The 16,831-nt window shown below is 40.4% G+C and overlaps 1 protein-coding gene across 1 annotated transcript in view; it reads right to left on the bottom strand.

The window, feature by feature from the left end:
- Positions 1-1,685: 1,685 nt before the first annotated feature.
- The window catches only part of sntb1 (syntrophin, basic 1), a 35,468-nt gene continuing 20,322 nt past the window's right edge, over positions 1,686-16,831 (bottom strand). Inside the window, exons 3-8 of the mRNA XM_085366279.1 lie at positions 15,498-15,615; positions 15,264-15,353; positions 13,637-13,773; positions 13,234-13,430; positions 5,500-5,729; positions 1,686-3,321 (exon numbers count right to left, since the gene is read on the bottom strand). Of these exons, the coding sequence (XP_085222405.1) occupies positions 3,229-3,321; positions 5,500-5,729; positions 13,234-13,430; positions 13,637-13,773; positions 15,264-15,353; positions 15,498-15,615 (865 nt within the window). The 3' untranslated portion in view covers positions 1,686-3,228. The remainder of the gene's footprint in view (positions 3,322-5,499; positions 5,730-13,233; positions 13,431-13,636; positions 13,774-15,263; positions 15,354-15,497; positions 15,616-16,831) is intronic.

Below are 16,831 nucleotides of genomic sequence, written 5' to 3'. Positions count from 1 at the left end.
AACGCAAGGAGCTTTGGAGAGGTGGGAAAATTTACTGGCAAAGGATGTCGGCTAGTAAACAATGTTGAGAGTTATTACTTTGTTTCAGGTCACAACACGTCAACCTCGACGGAAACACGACGTGCCAGTCCAGTGTGTGGAGGAGGAAGAGAGAAAGGATGCTACCTCATCACCTAGGATTCAAGTAAACAGTGTCAAGAGTTATGGCCGCATTAAGTGCAACACACAACTCAACTGCTCCATGAATCCTATCTGCTGAAATAGCCAATAAAACACTTTCTAAGTAAAGCTGATCTGCCACCAATACACTGTAATTTAGCACGCTGCTATTCATCCCAACTCTCTGTTAAAGTAAAACTTGGTTTTCGCTGCACTGCAGAGAAAATATTTACAGGTAGCGTTGTGCTCAGCTTGAGCCCGAAGCTGAAGGAAGAGACAATTCGAGTGCTCCATCATAACATCATAAATAAAAATGAGCTGAAAGCCAATATTATCAACAGATTTAATTTACATTTTAACATGGCAGTAGTGTTGATTGGTCCTCAGTGTTAATGAGCAACGAGTAAATCACAAAGGAAGACAATGAAAACAAACTCCTTTAGTCAAAGAGCATCTCGCTGTTTGGCATTATCAGTAAGTGCTGGATTATCGAGGTGTTACAGTGTCTCTTTTACTATCAGTACAACAAAAATTTCTTCTACAGTGTAGTAAGATTACAATCACAGTGTGTGTGTGTGTGTGTGTGTGTGTGTGTGTGTGTGTGTGTGTGTGTGTGTGTGTGTGTGTGTGTGTGTAAATGACCACTGGAAATATTTCAGTGTGTTTACAATATAAAGAACGCAAACACAAAAATACCACTTTTAACAGCCATCATAGAAGTCACACTATTTCATGCTCACCCTGTGATCTCTGATTCACTTCTTTTATAATTCAAATATTTACTTTCTTCAGATGTTTAAAGGCACGAGAAAAGAGCCGGCAGCCAGCCTGTCAGAGACAGAGCGGCATACAGAGTTGATCTGCTGCATGACATCTAAAAGAATAATGAGCTGCGTGGCGGCTACAGGACTAAAGCAGGATTGAAGACCACGATAGCCAACTTGTTTTGGTTTTTCTCACAAATAATACAGGAAGTTTGGGGCAATATTTCATCGAACTTTAAGTTTCAGTACAAATACTGAGAATCACTTGAATTATACATGGCAGGTATTTTCGTGATCGGGTTGCAGTTTGTAAGCAGTTTATGATGTAGAGAGAGGTGTGCTGGGAAATTGTCAGCCCTGGAATTAAGACAAGAGGAGCAAAACAGCATCATCACGTCTGATCGGACTGGATACTCTTAGTGAGATTGTTTGAAATGATGAGAGGTATGCTGACTCAGTTTGTTAAAAAGATCTAAACGAGAAGGCTCACTCAGTCATCTAAACATAAGGCCACAGACCACAGCTTAGAGTGGAAAGAGGAAACAGCTACACTGGGTCTGTCCAAAGGTTCTAGAGCTGACTTATTAACACGTCATGTGTTTATTGTGTGAAAACATCAAGTTATTGTTTTACAGAGTTTGCTGTTATTAGTCAAGTTCTTAGCTGCAGTCTTTTTTAGACTAAATCCCCTTTACCACAAGGTCAATTTAGCAACTGGTAACATTTTCTCCAATGGCATTTTGTGGAAAAATATTTTTCCCTCAGAATAGGTAAATAAACTTTATTATGTAAGTTTAAGATTAACTGTTTTCAGGCAAAGTCTTTATTTTTCGACCAAGTTAGCCTCACTCTGTCCAAAGATAACAAAATCAACTTACTAGTAGAGTAAAGATTAAATGGGGAAGACAGAGCCAGACTAGCTGTTCATGCTGTGCTGGAATACTACTCGGAAAATTCACGCAAAAACGTCTCACATAAATCCAAGAAAACTGCTCAAATAATGGTATCCTACTTTCTGAGTTACTAACATGAAGAAAAGGATGGCAGAAGAAAGTAAGCATTTAGCTAATGGTAAGAAACCTGTGGTTAGTGGTGCAAATTCATGCATTAAACATTATCTTTGGGGTTTAATATGTCATGCTGTTTCCACATCCTGACTTTTAGTTTGTATTTCTGAGCGAGGTCATCGGTGTGCGTTGGACAGCACTGTACTGAAAGGTACCAACCCACGGGCACACGTGAAGGGCTCAAAAAGGTAGAGAAACTGAAAATGCGACTTCATAAGAGGTCACAGTTCTGGCAGAGCTTTTAAATGCGTTAGTAGTTCCTAATAAAGTGGTCGCAAGTGCTTATAGCAGTCATCTCTCAGCAGGAGCATCAACGAGCATATTTACCTAAAAGATTAAACTGCTTCTTTAAATTATCTGCTCAAAATAGATTTTCCAAAATACTCTACATGTCTTATTTAGCTGTAGTTCTGTCAGGGATAATTTAATCAAACGCATCCCTACGCCCTGAACGTAAAACTCCATGCATGTAACGCTAATTTAACTGTCAGATCGCTGTCAGCTCAAATACTGGGCCACCAGCTTATTGTGTGCGGTGTGTTAAAAGAATACAGTGACATTTTGAATCTGAATGAGCTGTCACACTGTGGGAATCCGAGCCGCGGACTGTGGCGACGAGCTCCGATGATGAATGCCGACACTGCTAGCGAGACATCTCAGGGGACGCTAATAAAGACAAATGCGCAAAGTTTTTCCACAGTGTGTCAAGTGTTTGTGGAAGAAAAATGACAAGTGAAATTCAGAATGTCCTTTCAGAGCTAATGGTAAATAAATTATTTAATTGGTAAATGGAAGGCAGTTTGCCTGGTATTTTGATTGAATGGAAAGTGAATTCATCCCAGGCCTGCTACACGTGGACAATCCTTCCAAATCCGAACGTGACAGCAATGCCCGATATTCTCCTTTCATATGTCCTTATGTCATCCTTCTGTATCTAGGCCAGTCTGAACTTTCCTCCGTGTTTCTTCAATCAACATTTCAGTCCATGCAGCCATTACAGAGAGTCTGTTAAGAGCACATTTTCACTTTGATCTCTTTCTTAATTTTTTTTTCTTAAAGATAGAGTTGGAGAATCCATACAGAGTTTGATTTCCAGATAGAGGCTACATTCGCTCAGCTCGGGTTTCCGACTGAAGGAGTTTGAGGTGGTTTAACTGCATGCAGGCTGCAGATAGGCGGACAGACAAGGTGGAGTTCTGCTTTCAAAGAAGTTTACATGTCCCTTTGTGGAGACGCCATCAAGCTACCAGACCCAGGCGGGAGATCTTAGCAGAGAGGAAAGAGTGGAGGATGAAGACGATTGGCTTTGGACATGAGTGGAGGTCCAATTGCTATAAAAGGAAAAGAAAAACAACAGGATTAAAAATTCAAAAACACAGCTGGGATACAAATGAGAAACAATGATCTATGTATATTTAAAAAAAAAAAAAACAGAAAATGAATCTGCAAAGCACTTAAAACCAAAAGAAATATACTCAAAACTAACTGCACACAAATGGTTCTCCATGTGGCAAGTATTAGACGGCCCTAGCTGGTGCCAAGCACACACAAGTATGCACGCAAACACCACATCACTATGAACAAAGCTCTCTCATAGCCTGAATCAACAGTGGGTGATTTCACCGGTACTGTGACTCATATCCTGTTCCTGAGGTCAGTGGGGAGATTTAACCTAGAAATTCACACTAAAACTACTGTTTAGATGGTTAACTGTAACACTGCAGAAACAAGTGAAGCCAGAGCAGATCTACATGTAGCTACACTGTGATTGGACCATAAAGCTTGGCTTGATATTACACGCTTTCTGTATGTGCATCTGTGACAAAATTAGACAAGTTTAGATCCTGCTAAATTTACAGTACAGTACATACTGTGTGGGGGGAAAAAAGACTCCTAGTTATTTCCTTTTTCAAACGATGAGCTAATGAGCCATCAGCCACATCCGCAAATGTCTTGGGATTCCTCTTATAAAGCCTATAGCTGTGCTGGGATTTCAGAAACACTATAGACACTAAAGCTGTTTCTGCTAAGGTAGTCAGCAGTGGGTTTTGATTCAAAGCGCCAAAGTCTTTGCTTATTTGCCATCAGCTTAAACGGAGCAGTCAAACGCTAGTGTATCCGACAGAAGTTCTACACAGAGCTGTATGTGGACTGTCACAGCAGATCGAGGCGTTGACATAAACATCCGTTTCCAATTTCTAAATCCCATAAGCCTGGGGAGTCTATATTGTTTCACCATCACTCTCTCTTCCAGCATACAGTAAATGACACGGCTTTATGAGTGATGCAAAGGCAATGTTGTTGCTCTGGGTAAACACTTTGTTTAAAGGCTGGGGAAAGGTACTCTACAGGCACATTAATAGTCACATAAAATCCAACCTAAACCACACTGATGCACACACTGGCTTGGGTTTGCACTCGGCTGTTTTCTGGTCCTGAATTACTCGAGGTTGGCCTCTGAAACATGAGCCACCTGGACATCTAATCAGTGAACTGCTAGGTGGTGTAAAACAGATTAAAACTCTTACAGTAAGTGACGGGCTATTTTTAAGGAAAACTCGTGTGCTCTTACCTTCAAAGACTTAAGTGTTCGTGCGAAGTTTATTTCATTTCAGATTTTTTGATTAAGTGCTGTAATTTACTTTCTGCTGTACCACATTCCTTCTTCCTGTTGCGCTTGCTTCTAGCGCAGCTCGTGTTCCTTAATTCCCAGAAGGCCTTGCGAAAGCCCCTGAGAGTGGGAATGAACCTATTCTGTTTACTGTGAGGTGTGTGTAACCACACCCATTTAAGCCTGATGCTTTTTACTCACCAGTATTTCTAAACGCTGACATAATTATACCACTTAAACACTTTTTAGGACATAGTGTCTTTTAAAATGTGAATTACTGGAAAATCAAACTGTAACTGAACCCTTTGGATTCAAGGAATCCACGGCAACTTCCTCGGGAAGATCCGAGTCAGCATTTTGGCCCGTGCCTTACCCACCTGTCAATAAAACAAGGTTTTTACAAACCTCTTCACTAAAATAAACACCACCTCTGAATCATGGTTAGAAATGTAACAGGTATGGTTTATAGTCAGGAAAATGTAAGAAATTATGTGTCATAATGTGTGTTTGTTTAAAGTTGATTTTGAACAGGCCTGGGAAACATCTGCAGAAACATCTGGGCTACTAAAGTAACTCCTCCTTTCAGTGACACTTTGTGGCTGCTGCACGTTTGACTTTCACAGCCTTAGAAACTCAAACTCATTCTTTTTATTAGATTGTGCCGACTCCAAGAACAAGACTTTATAGAAGTGCCGTTATGATATCTTTCAATTAAACTATGGTGTAGCTGAAAAACAAACAAAAAACCCTCACAAAAATACAATCACTACTATCAGTGTTCACCTCTTAGAAGAAACCGATTCTTATACATGAACATATTTTGTGAGGGTTTGTGTGTCTAAATGTGAAGTTAAAAATACAAAAAATGAACCAAAGAAAAAAAAAAAAAACCACTCACAATTTCCCCTTCCTTCCCCCCAAAGTCGAGGAACAGCATGCGTACTCCGTCATCTGAAGACATCTTTAGTTTTTCAAAGGGGTAAGAGAGGAGAACTTGGGGCTTGCTAGTAGTGCGAGCTACTCTCTCCTCAAAGTCCTCCCCATCTTCTGCTTTCGGGTCAGCCAGCACAGAGAAGCCCCTCTCATAGTGGATCGCCAGCCGACACTCCTGACCCCGGTACAGACAACCTGGAAGACAAAGATTTTTGACTGTTAACAAGGTGCTCACGATGCTTGGCTTGGAGGTGGAAGAGTGAGGTCTAAAGGATACCTGCAGAGAGCAAGAGTAGAATAGCTAGTCTTAACATACAAGGGAAAAATTTTGTTTTTTTATGTGTAAAAACCATAAAATCCTTACAAAGTGTTGCTCACTGACAAAAGCTGTGTTTTGTTCACAGTCTATAACAACTGTGCCTGTGGAACCCAAAGTCCAACAAGAGACTGGAACATTAGCTATACTACATCCAAGAGAGGTACACTTCCTCTGAGTGAACTGGGATGGCTGATCTAAAAGAGCTTTTGCATATTCATGCCAGTAATATGGTTTATTAGTGCCGTTCGAGGGCTGGTTGTCAGTCCTGGCACGTTATAAACAACCCAAACCCTCGTATCTCTTGTATCTCATATCTGTTTACTTACTAAATGAAGTAGCAGCATTTCAGTGACACACTCTCCTTCTCATTCGGCTGAAAGCAGGGAGTGTAATTTCTCTATTTTACAACATTTCTCATCACTTTTCTCCCGCTCTTCCTCCTCTCGTCACAGCAGGTGTCTTAGCTGAAAGCTGAGTGTACTATCTTTATCAGCTCCTCCTGCTTTGCCTTGTCCCCGCACTGTGTGATCTAGGTGCATTTAGCCTTATTTTTCACTCCTTGACAGCAGAATACCTCCACTCCCTGCAGCAGACGTGAAGGCCGCAAGACGAAAACTTCATTTGCAGCACAAACTGTGCTCTCCTGACGATATCTGATCTACCAAGCAGCGTGTTTGTTTGACAAAGAGACGGTAAGAGAGAAGAGAGATGTTATCTTTCTATTGTTTGACCAAGATGTGTGTACAAGGATGGATGTGTGTACAAGGATGGATGTTTGTATGTAGATATACACACACACACACACACACACACGAGGCACTGTTTAAAAGCACTTTTAACATCGCAGGTGATTTTCAGCATTTCTAAACACACTAGTTTTCTTTACAAAGTATTAATTCTATTCTACTTTCACACAATAACAGAATAATTTCAGAAAATAACAAAAATGATCAGTGTCAATGTAATCCATAGCACAAACCACTGCTGTGCAATGATAAGCTTTAACTTTGTAGAGGTAGGCGATGGATATACAGAGATATCACAACATTTCCATGTGTCAAGAACTGGAGTGAGAAGTATCATCAACAAAGAGAGCCACACAGTGCAGAACAAGCCTGGTAGAGGCAAGAATCAAAGATCTCAAAAACTGAAAAGAAAACTAGTGAGAGATGTGTCTGAAGACCCCAGAACAACTGCCAAGACATGAGTGAATGACTTGGCTGAGTCTGGAATTGCCTCAAAGAAGAAAAATCCTGCAGAGGAATGAACTGCAAGCCTGCAGAGCAAGAAAAACTCCACTTCTGCAGAACAGACAACTTTAGGCAATATTATAGTATGCAAAGGATAACCTGGAGAAAATTATGGATACTGGAAGCGCAGGCTTTGGTTAGATGACACCAAACTAGAGTCTAGTTTGGCCAAAGAGATACTGCTTATGTTTGGAGAAAGAAGAGGTGCACGAGCTACAGAACACCGTCTCCACAGTGAAACACGGTCGTCTGAGTATTTTGTTGTGGGAATGCTTCTGTTCGTCTGGATCTCAGGGATCTTGTCAAGGTGGAAAAAATCTTTAAGAAAGACAGCTTTGTGAAGATTTTCAAAGAAAACCTCAAGTAGTCAGCAGCTAAACTAAGTCTGTGTCTTCTGTTTGTCTTTTAACATGAAAATAACCCAAAAACACACGTCACTTCACGTCCTGGTGAATAACGACCTCCAGTAAACCACATTGTTGCTCTTTAGGGTTTAGTAGTTGTTAGCTTGTCGTTAAACTGAAAGAGACACATAATGTCTAATTAACTATGTTGGCAGTTAAACCTTCCTAATCAGACTACCATGTTTCAGTTTATCTAAAAAAACAAAAAAACAACAACAACAACAACAACAACTAAGAGAGGACGGTTAGCAAATGTGACTTGACTTCCTGTGAGTTTTATTTCCCCCGTACAGGGTAATTTGCAGTGCACAAGAATGTAATTAAACACAGAAATGCATTCTACATTCATTTTGATTTTGCTCTTTTCAAGCATATTTCAGTGTGGGTCAGCAGAAAGGCAAAAAAGAAACTTTAATTTCACTCTGGAATGTCTTATTCTAGATTACAAACAGCGGGAGCTGTCAGCTGTAAAACAAGCGTGGAACAAAATGCTACACGAATGTGCTCAATTAGCACTTCATCATACTCGTTACAAAGCAAAAGTAGGAGCACAAACTGCAGGTGCACAGAGATTAAAAGCTGCAGGTTTGGGTCAAGTTATAGGGAGCGCATAAAAGTGATAAACGTGGCACAGCTTTAGTTAAGACACAAAACTAAAGCCAGATTTACATTAGCTGAGTGCTGTTACAGCCAATGACATTCATGCAGGTGTACAGCATTATCAGTGTTGCTGGCTTAATATTAATGCTCAAGTATCTGCTTTTTTTTTTTTAGTTAAACAGGCGGAAACTTGTTGACACCTGTAATCTTTGAAAATCCTTCAAACACTCCAAGCTTACTGTACACCTCACGCTATGAACAGCTACGTTTCTTGAGACGACCACCTCAGTTTGAACTTCTTTGAACTCTTGACAAACAAAACCAAACAACACTGACATAAAAGTTGGAGAGCAATGTGAACAACATGGTGACAAATATAAAGTATCTGGCAGTGTTTGAGTATTTTTAACCTCCTAAGACCTGAACTCTTCCACGACATGCATTTTTAATTTCTCTTTGATATTTGGGCTGATTGGGAGCTGATGAATGTAAAAACAAAGAATTACCAGATTTATTTATTTTTTTTTACCTAATTTTTGTTTCTAAGAAAAATGAGAGCCACATATGAGGATATTTGTTTAAACATTTGATAGAACAGTAGCAGTATAATGTCCTCGTAAGTGGATATCAGGCCCTTGTAGAGAAAAATTGACTATTTTGGTATAAATAACCCAAAATGTGATGTCCACATATGTGGACGCCAGGTCCTAGGAGGTGAAAGGTCTTTTGTCCACTTTTGTCTGATCTCCATTTGCATTTATAACAAATTGAAATATATGCAACTTTATGTTAATGTTGTTAAATGTAGCACAAAAGAGACTCAAATTACATTCAAGTAAATAAAGCAATAAATTAATCTCTTTCCTACTTATTGCCTGTGATACTCAAACAACAACCTGTGTGATGACTACGCTTCAGGAAGTAATGTTGATATGGAGAGCAGTCTGATTCAAATAGAAGCTGAGCCACACACATACAGTCAAATAGAGGATAATATCCTGTTTTAACCCCCGATGAAAAATGTGTCTCATAACGTGTAATATTTTTCTAACGATGTATAAACAATGTGACGGGAACAGCGTGTTCCTAATGGTATAAATGGCGCTGCAAATGAAACAAAGAGTGGCGGTCTTTGTTGTGTTCAGGAGAGAATATTAGACCTGAAAGTCTTCTACCTGAGAACATTGTTCTGTGGAGAAAGTTCCCACAAGAATACACACACAGAGGGAGAAAGAGGCTTTTCAGGCAGCAACAAAAGCCCTTCTTTCTGCCTGATGGTGAGTGGAAGAGACAGAAGGAGGGGCAGAAAGTGATAACACTGGGAGCCAGAGAGGAGCCAAATGAATCAGGGAAAGAGAGGGGTCAGAGAAAAAAAAAAGGAGGGAGACACTAAGTGTGTTACAAACACCAACAAGTGGAAATTCTAAAAGATTATTAGGAGACAAAAAGTTGCATTCAGTATTATTTGTCTTGTAACTTGTAACTCATTAGGAGGAGGCAGAGTACCTCATATTTTGAAACTGCAACCCACAGCTCCGGTCTTCAAGTGTCGCAGCAGGTTAATAGGTTAATTTCCCACAGCCCCTGAGATAAAATTGCTTTTTAAAGTCCTCTAAGTCATTAAGAGGTTTACCTGTTCATTAAGGAGACTGTATCGACCTCCAAGACAATTCGGCAGGTTCTGCAGCTGTCACTTCAACGACAACATTAAAGAGAAGCTTGAAAAGGAGGACGTGGGGATTGCTGACTTTAAACAGCTAATGGTTTGAAGCTGAGAGTAAAGTTTGCTTGACTTTGGAAAACACAGTTGAGAAAGCGGTCTCGCTACAAGACCCATGTAAAACGGCATTAGGCAAATCACACATGCTAATTAGCGTGCATTACAGGAGGGAAGGCGGAGAGCTTTCAGTTATTGATTTTGATTAACACTGGTGAAAAGCATGCAGATGTCGGAAGGCAGGGAGAGAGGATTTACGGTAGACATGAGTAAGGTTTAAACTATTCATATATTATGCCATGATATGCACCACAGAACATCGTGGCAGTGACTTCTTCCGCTAATTGCTTAAAATACCAGAATAACCTCGAGAAGGTTTAAGTCACCTTGGATAATAATAATAAAGGGAATGACAGCAGGCCGAGAGCTCACAAAATTTGATTTCAAATACGCCTTTAAAGCCCCTCAAGAACGGCCTTCTGCCCGATGAGTGATTGAAAGTTAATCCATCTTCAGAGCAAATCTTTATTATAGGATCTGACAGTGAATAAACTATAAGGATGATTTAGAATATAACACAGACAAAAAGCAGACAAGGTCAGTATAATGAATCCTCAAGTGGCAACCGCTGACACATGAGCAAATGCACTGAGGAATGTGCATCAGTCCATTCTAGAAAAAAGGTTAGGTATAGGGAGCAATGGAGATTCAAAACCCCGTGTCACCAACTTATTACCCAAAAGAATATTAAAGTATAGTCAAAAAATTAATCAAAGAAATCTATTACAATAAACATTTGTAGCAGTGGTAATAGCATGGTTCAGTAGACCTGTTAGTTGGACGAAAGTGATAAATACCCCATCCACACACAAATGTTAAATGGTCTGCAAAGGAATAAATTTGTATATTTATTGCCGTTCCCAAAAGATGGCGCCTCCCGACCTGACCTCTACAGTCAACATGAGTTTTAAAAACATGAGCTGTGAGTAAAATCTCAACAACTCTTGGCTGGATCGTTGTTATATTCATCAGATTTTAGAACTTTAGTGAATCACTTGCATTTAATCTGTTGTTTTCCATCAGGTTGCTTTATTAATTTAAAAGACCTGTAAAACTAACACCCTAAGCGGTTCCTCTCTGCTTAGTGCTAAGGAGGAAACGTTAACATTTTAATATGCTAAATGATCATGGAAGGGTTCAGACCAGTATTAAAAGGGTTGGCACCCCTTTGCTTTACACATACACACATCACTGCCACACATCCCTGAAGTCTGCTCAGCAGATTACTGGTCCTGGTTGGCCCGAGGTCCAAGTTAAAGCATAGCAGAGACTGGGACTGGGATTTAAAATGCTCACAAATTGTGAATCTCCTTCCTCTACTAATCAGGAAACATCAGAAAAACATTTTCAAAACCACTTTTTGTTGCTTGGTTTTTAACCCCACCAGTCAGCTGCATGTCTTTGGACTGTGTGGGTAACCGAGAGAGAACCCACACAGACACAGGAAGAACATGCAAAATGGTGAGTGGTGAGTGGTTATCAGTCTCTTTGCTTTAGCCCTGACACAAGACTGGCTACCTGTCCTAGGTTGACCCCGCCTCTCAAGCTGGAATGTAACACTCTCAACCCCAAATTAGATAAGGAGAAGAAAATGTATCGATGGGTTTTTAAAACCCAACTGAGTTTTTCTTACTGCTAGCACTACTAGCATATAAACAGTCTTTACAGATGTTGTGCATGCAGATGTTTTAGCAAATAAAGCAGCTGTCAAAAAAAAGTCAAGCAGCAAACAGCAGGGAGACTTAGCTAGAGTCAAAGCAGCTCTCTGGTTTCCTGAGGATTATTAAGAGACAGATGCCTGAAAAGAGAATGAAAAGAAGCACGACTCCAGATGAATTTGAACGTTTCTCAGTCTGCTGGGTGTTTAAGTTGGTCATATCAATTTGAATGATGATAATATGTTGTTGCTGTTTTCATAGAATTTTTTTCAGCTACCCCTGAGTGGCCAAAAATAGTTACAGCAGACTCTAAAGGCCCTGCATGACCGCACATGTGTTTTCACTCATCTTGGTAGAATCAACCTCTGCTCAGATTGGAGGTGGGCAAAGCTATGCTGAGCAATATAGGACTATGCACCCACACACCCCTATGAAGTCTTTTGGTCATCCAGTAGACAAGTAAAAGAAATTACCTGTGTGGCTGTATCGTGGCTGTGGCCTTTGATTTCTTTCTGTCATTGCTGCGTTTAGAGCAACAGATCATTTATGTTGAGCAACGCGCGTCAGTCTAGACAACGTTTAGTCATGGGATTAAAGAAAATGTGCTGATTGCGTTCACATTTCACAGCTAACTGCCATGACAAACAAAATCATACTTTTACAATGCAGCTTAGAGGTTTTAAATTAAGTTTCACAGACGTGAATAAAGTCGTGCTACGCTAATCACAGCGTGACATGTGTGGAGACGCATTTTTAGGAACGTTTTAACAAGAGCTTGGCGATAAATGCTCCAGAAACTACACTGACAACGAGGACACAATGACGGTGATGGTCACCGCTCGAGTCGGAATAAAGTCTGTTTCGTGATTGGCTAGAATCTGAAGAGAAAGTTAGTTTGGCAACGTGAGAAGGGGCACCCAAGGGAGAAGTGGAGTTCCCAGGGCATTCTGTGCTTTGGGAGAGGGAGGGGTGGTATTCTGCTGAAATTCCCGGGACGACCAGTGCTCACTGCTAAATAACACACACACACACACACACACACACACACACACACACAAGCCCGTTCAGCTATCTTAGTGAGGACCTTCATCGACATAATGGTTTCCCTAGCCCCTTACCCTAACCATTAAAAATGAATGTGGTTCTCACAAGTATAGTAGAATGCACATGTTGGTCCTCACAAAGATAGCTAGACAGGAACACACACACACACACACACGCACACACACACACACACACACACACGCACACACACACACACACACACACACACACACACACACACAGTAGAAAAGCGTTCATTTCTATAAAAAGCAAGTACTTTGTCCACATCCTCCATATGGCTGTCAAATTATATCACAAACCCAAAGGTATCCTAATGTTTTAGTGGCTGTAGGAGTCTGTATATATTATGCTCTTTGTACCAGATTTACGCTTGCCAGACCTCAGGCTGTACTTACTGGTGCAGCCTCTTAAATCTCTCTGGATATGATTTGCTGCAGCATGCCTGAACACACGTGAGAAAGCATCACAGAATCCAGCACAGTGACCCGCACAACTCAACCTGCTCCAGCCATAGCTCCTACATGCATTCCTGTCTCTATGCAGGTGTATCAATATGCATGTTCCTATGTTTTTTATGCATTATATCACTTAATCTTAATGTTTGTGTGCTGTGTAGCGGGACTCACTCGTAGAGACTTCTTTGATCATCTCAGCTGATCCGTGACATCCATTCACAATGTGTCTGGTCCACAGGGACAGGTCCTTGGTGGTCTCAGTCCGGAACAGGTGAGTCTCAATGCCAAGTCGTGTGCCAGTCCGAGTGGCAAAGAACAGCTCTGTGCCAGAGTGCGGCGACCCCCGGTCAGGGCCTGAGTGGACCAGACTAAATAAACACATACAAAGCCTTTTAGCAAAGAGAAGAAATTCAATATACACTCTTAAGCTTGGAAGTATTTTTAGAAAAATCATTTTTAAATGAAAAAAGCAACACCATAGTGTTAGTCATCATAAAACAAATTGAATGTGTTAAGGCCCAATATTAATGCATGTGCAAGTTTCTGCAAGTCAGTATCTTTATGAGGGTCCTACCGCGTTGCTAAAAGTGGGTAAGTGTGTGTAGGGCTCTGCCAGGCCTCCTGGCCTCGTGGTAAGCAGTCATATAGCAGCAGGTCCTTTTCTGTCACCACCACCAGCACCGGCTTCCAGCACTGCTTCTCACTTTCTGTCTGCAGCACAAACAACGAGACTATGACAGCTTTCCTTTAATGGTCTGACATATAGATATATAAAAATTAGTCTTTTAAAGAGCTGCACTAATCAGGAGGATTATCCGCACGACAAACGCTCCAGCTATTGGCCCATATAGTCAATATCTTTGTATGCAAGGCATTGTGACATAAATTTAGCAGTATTATTTGATGACAAAAAAAACCTGATAGATGAATTCAAAATTAAATGATCAATTAGTAAAATTCTAATATAATAGATTAACTAGGCAGTTAATCCTGTAAACCTGTGCAATATAAATTTGATCACATCAATTCTGCACGATTAGAAATACCTATTCCCTCTTGTGGCTTTTGCAAATACTAAGATTGTCTTCATGTTTTTAAATGAGAGTGCTGATGAGGCTGATCACTGGCAGTAACAGAGAAGACTGGTGTGTGTGTGAGCATGTGTGTAGTTGCAATCTGTAATAGCTGTTCACAAGGCTGTTCTGTTCTGTCACAGGAAATGTCTAGATTCACTATTGTGCACCCAAAATAAATGTGGCTGGTGTGCAGTTGTAGGTTTTTTTAAGCATATGCTTAGCGGTGCCCCCTCAGCCACTCATCTCTACAAACCCCTCACTCAGAGCACGCACACACCAAGTGTGGTATTTCATTTTACAATGCTCCATAACTATTCTCATTATGAGAGCTTATCTGCAGCACAGCCACGGAATCCTAAACTGCTCTTTGAAGTTCTGCCTCATCCAATCGTATCGTGGGATTTAGAGGGTCAAGGGTCATATTTTTAACATAATCAGAATATGTTGCTAAGTAACAGTATTGTGCTGCATTTAAAGATTAAAATACTGTCGAATTCACGAGGACTAAATTAGGTAGATACAGATATCTCTGCACAGATGTCTGCATGTATGTATACACAGTACAAACACACACCACATTAATACTTTGTCATATATTCATACACCATCTGGGCCCCTTTCCCAGGCCCACCGCCTCACTAATTTACACCTTTCTGACATGCAGATTGACCTATTGCTTTATCTTTCTCCAACAGTTAATCTGACAACTCCAAGTAGTATGCAACAAGTAAATACTGCCACTGCTTTATCAAGCAAACTATTTTTGTCGTTTTCTGTGTACAAATGTGTGCAGCTGCATGGCGATTTTCTTGACATTTACACCTGACTATCATATTTCCCCCCTTCTCTGTGACAGATGGCTTTTTATGCTGCTTTTACGTGACTATTTTGAAGGATTTCTACCATCTGACTCAATTAAAAAAATACCCTTTACAACTTTACACACAAACAACAAATGCTTTATCTCATAAGGGCATTAACTCAGATTCCAGATATATTAACCCTCATAAAATACATTGGAATAATGTATCAGGAGCTGATTAAGAACTGATATAGAAATTTGCTGTCCCACCCCCAGAGGGTAGACAAATTTATATCCCCACACTGTGAGTAATGCACTCCTACCTTGCCTGCAAGCCATCCCAGGTGTCGTATCTCTTTGCTGCCAGCAACTCCTGCCCTGGCTGTGTTTTGGATAACCTCTTGCAGCACCCGCTGTAGCAAGATGGATCATTTTTAAGGTAAATAGTTCAATATGCATAACTTAACATTCAAAGACATTTCCAGAGGCTTACTTATATCTACTGAAATATCGAGTGCTGAGAGACACTGGTATAATATTTCACGTAGAAGACAGACCTGTGCCAGTGCTGATGTGACAGAGTGCATGGCGGAGAACCACGACAGGGCAGATGGTTGGTCTGGGCAACGCAGCACCACAGTGTGCCTGACATCAGGAGAGTGTAGCTCTAGTTGTCTACAGGGGAAGATAAGAAAAGTTAAATAGGTTGAACTTCTCTGTTATCATCCTGAAGCGAGTGCTAAAACCTTGAGAGTGAAGAATCTTGAAAATATATTTGTTAGCCTTACCACAAAACTCCAATTTATTCTGGACTTATAGTTTTAGGACTCAAATATTACCTTTTCAGGTTTGCGCTTTAACATATGCCCCCTTTCTTATTTGCTTAATCACAGCAACTCTGTCAGAACAATGAAATAAATGGCATGGAAATTTTTGTTTATTCAACATGCATTGCATTCTCTGTGGGAGACCAGCGCCGTCTCTCTCCAAATTTCCATATCTAATCTGCTTACATGAAATGTGAGTCTTTCTGGCCTTGGTTAAAAAAAACAAACAAACACATGCCTTTCAATCTCTCTGAATGGCTCTTTGATTGTGTGCTCAGTGAATATGAATTTTAAAAAGGCACATGTGTCTGCCTACAGTGCATAAAGTGGTGCACTGTTGTTTTATAGGGCAGCAAAGCAAGTATACAGCTCCACGACGTAAACCAGTATGCTATAGATAAATAACCTGACCACTTTAAAGGAAGGAAATAATAAGAGTAACAGTGGACACAGAAAACTATTAAATATTCTTGACTCAAAGATTTAAAAGAAGCGATATGGTAGCAACTGTACAATGTGTACTTCACATTGTGTTTGGGCCGTGTTTGAAGTATGCACAGTCTACAATGTTTATCACGTGATTTTCAAGGATTGAAAATGCACAAATAAGGTAAATGAAGCTCAAGTAGGAACAGTGTCTGCTTGTGTACGCTTTGGTAATATCCATTTAATAACAACCTTTAAAATACGATTGAAAATACAGAGAAAAAATTAGCTGTGGCACAGTGGACTAAAACTCCACACTAAGGGTGGTTTCAACATGACAAAAATGCTTTCTTTGCAGCTTTCTTTTATCACACAGACGGAGAACCTGAAAAAATCCCCAGTGGATATGATTAATTTGCTCTTCTATCAAAACGTAGGCGAGACCATCTACAGTAGATAAGCTCCAGGTGTTAATCTGAACTAAAAATAGAATCGGTGCTTGTAAAAAGGCAGGTTGATAAAGGGCATCCTGGAGGAGAGGAGCTATAAGGGCTGAATTCCGGGGCTAAAAGTGCTTTTTGTAGAGAAAGTTTTTTGGTGTGCTATTTGCTTTGGCAAAAACTTTGACAACCTAAGTT

Source organism: Diplotaxodon limnothrissa, linkage group LG11 (assembly GCF_057381915.1).
Source record: "Diplotaxodon limnothrissa isolate DT_005_m linkage group LG11, D_limnothrissa_male_GT1.1, whole genome shotgun sequence".
NCBI lineage: Eukaryota > Metazoa > Chordata > Actinopteri > Cichliformes > Cichlidae > Diplotaxodon > Diplotaxodon limnothrissa.
The sequence above is the reverse complement of the archived record's forward strand: the minus strand, read 5'-3'. Positions and strand labels throughout refer to the sequence as shown.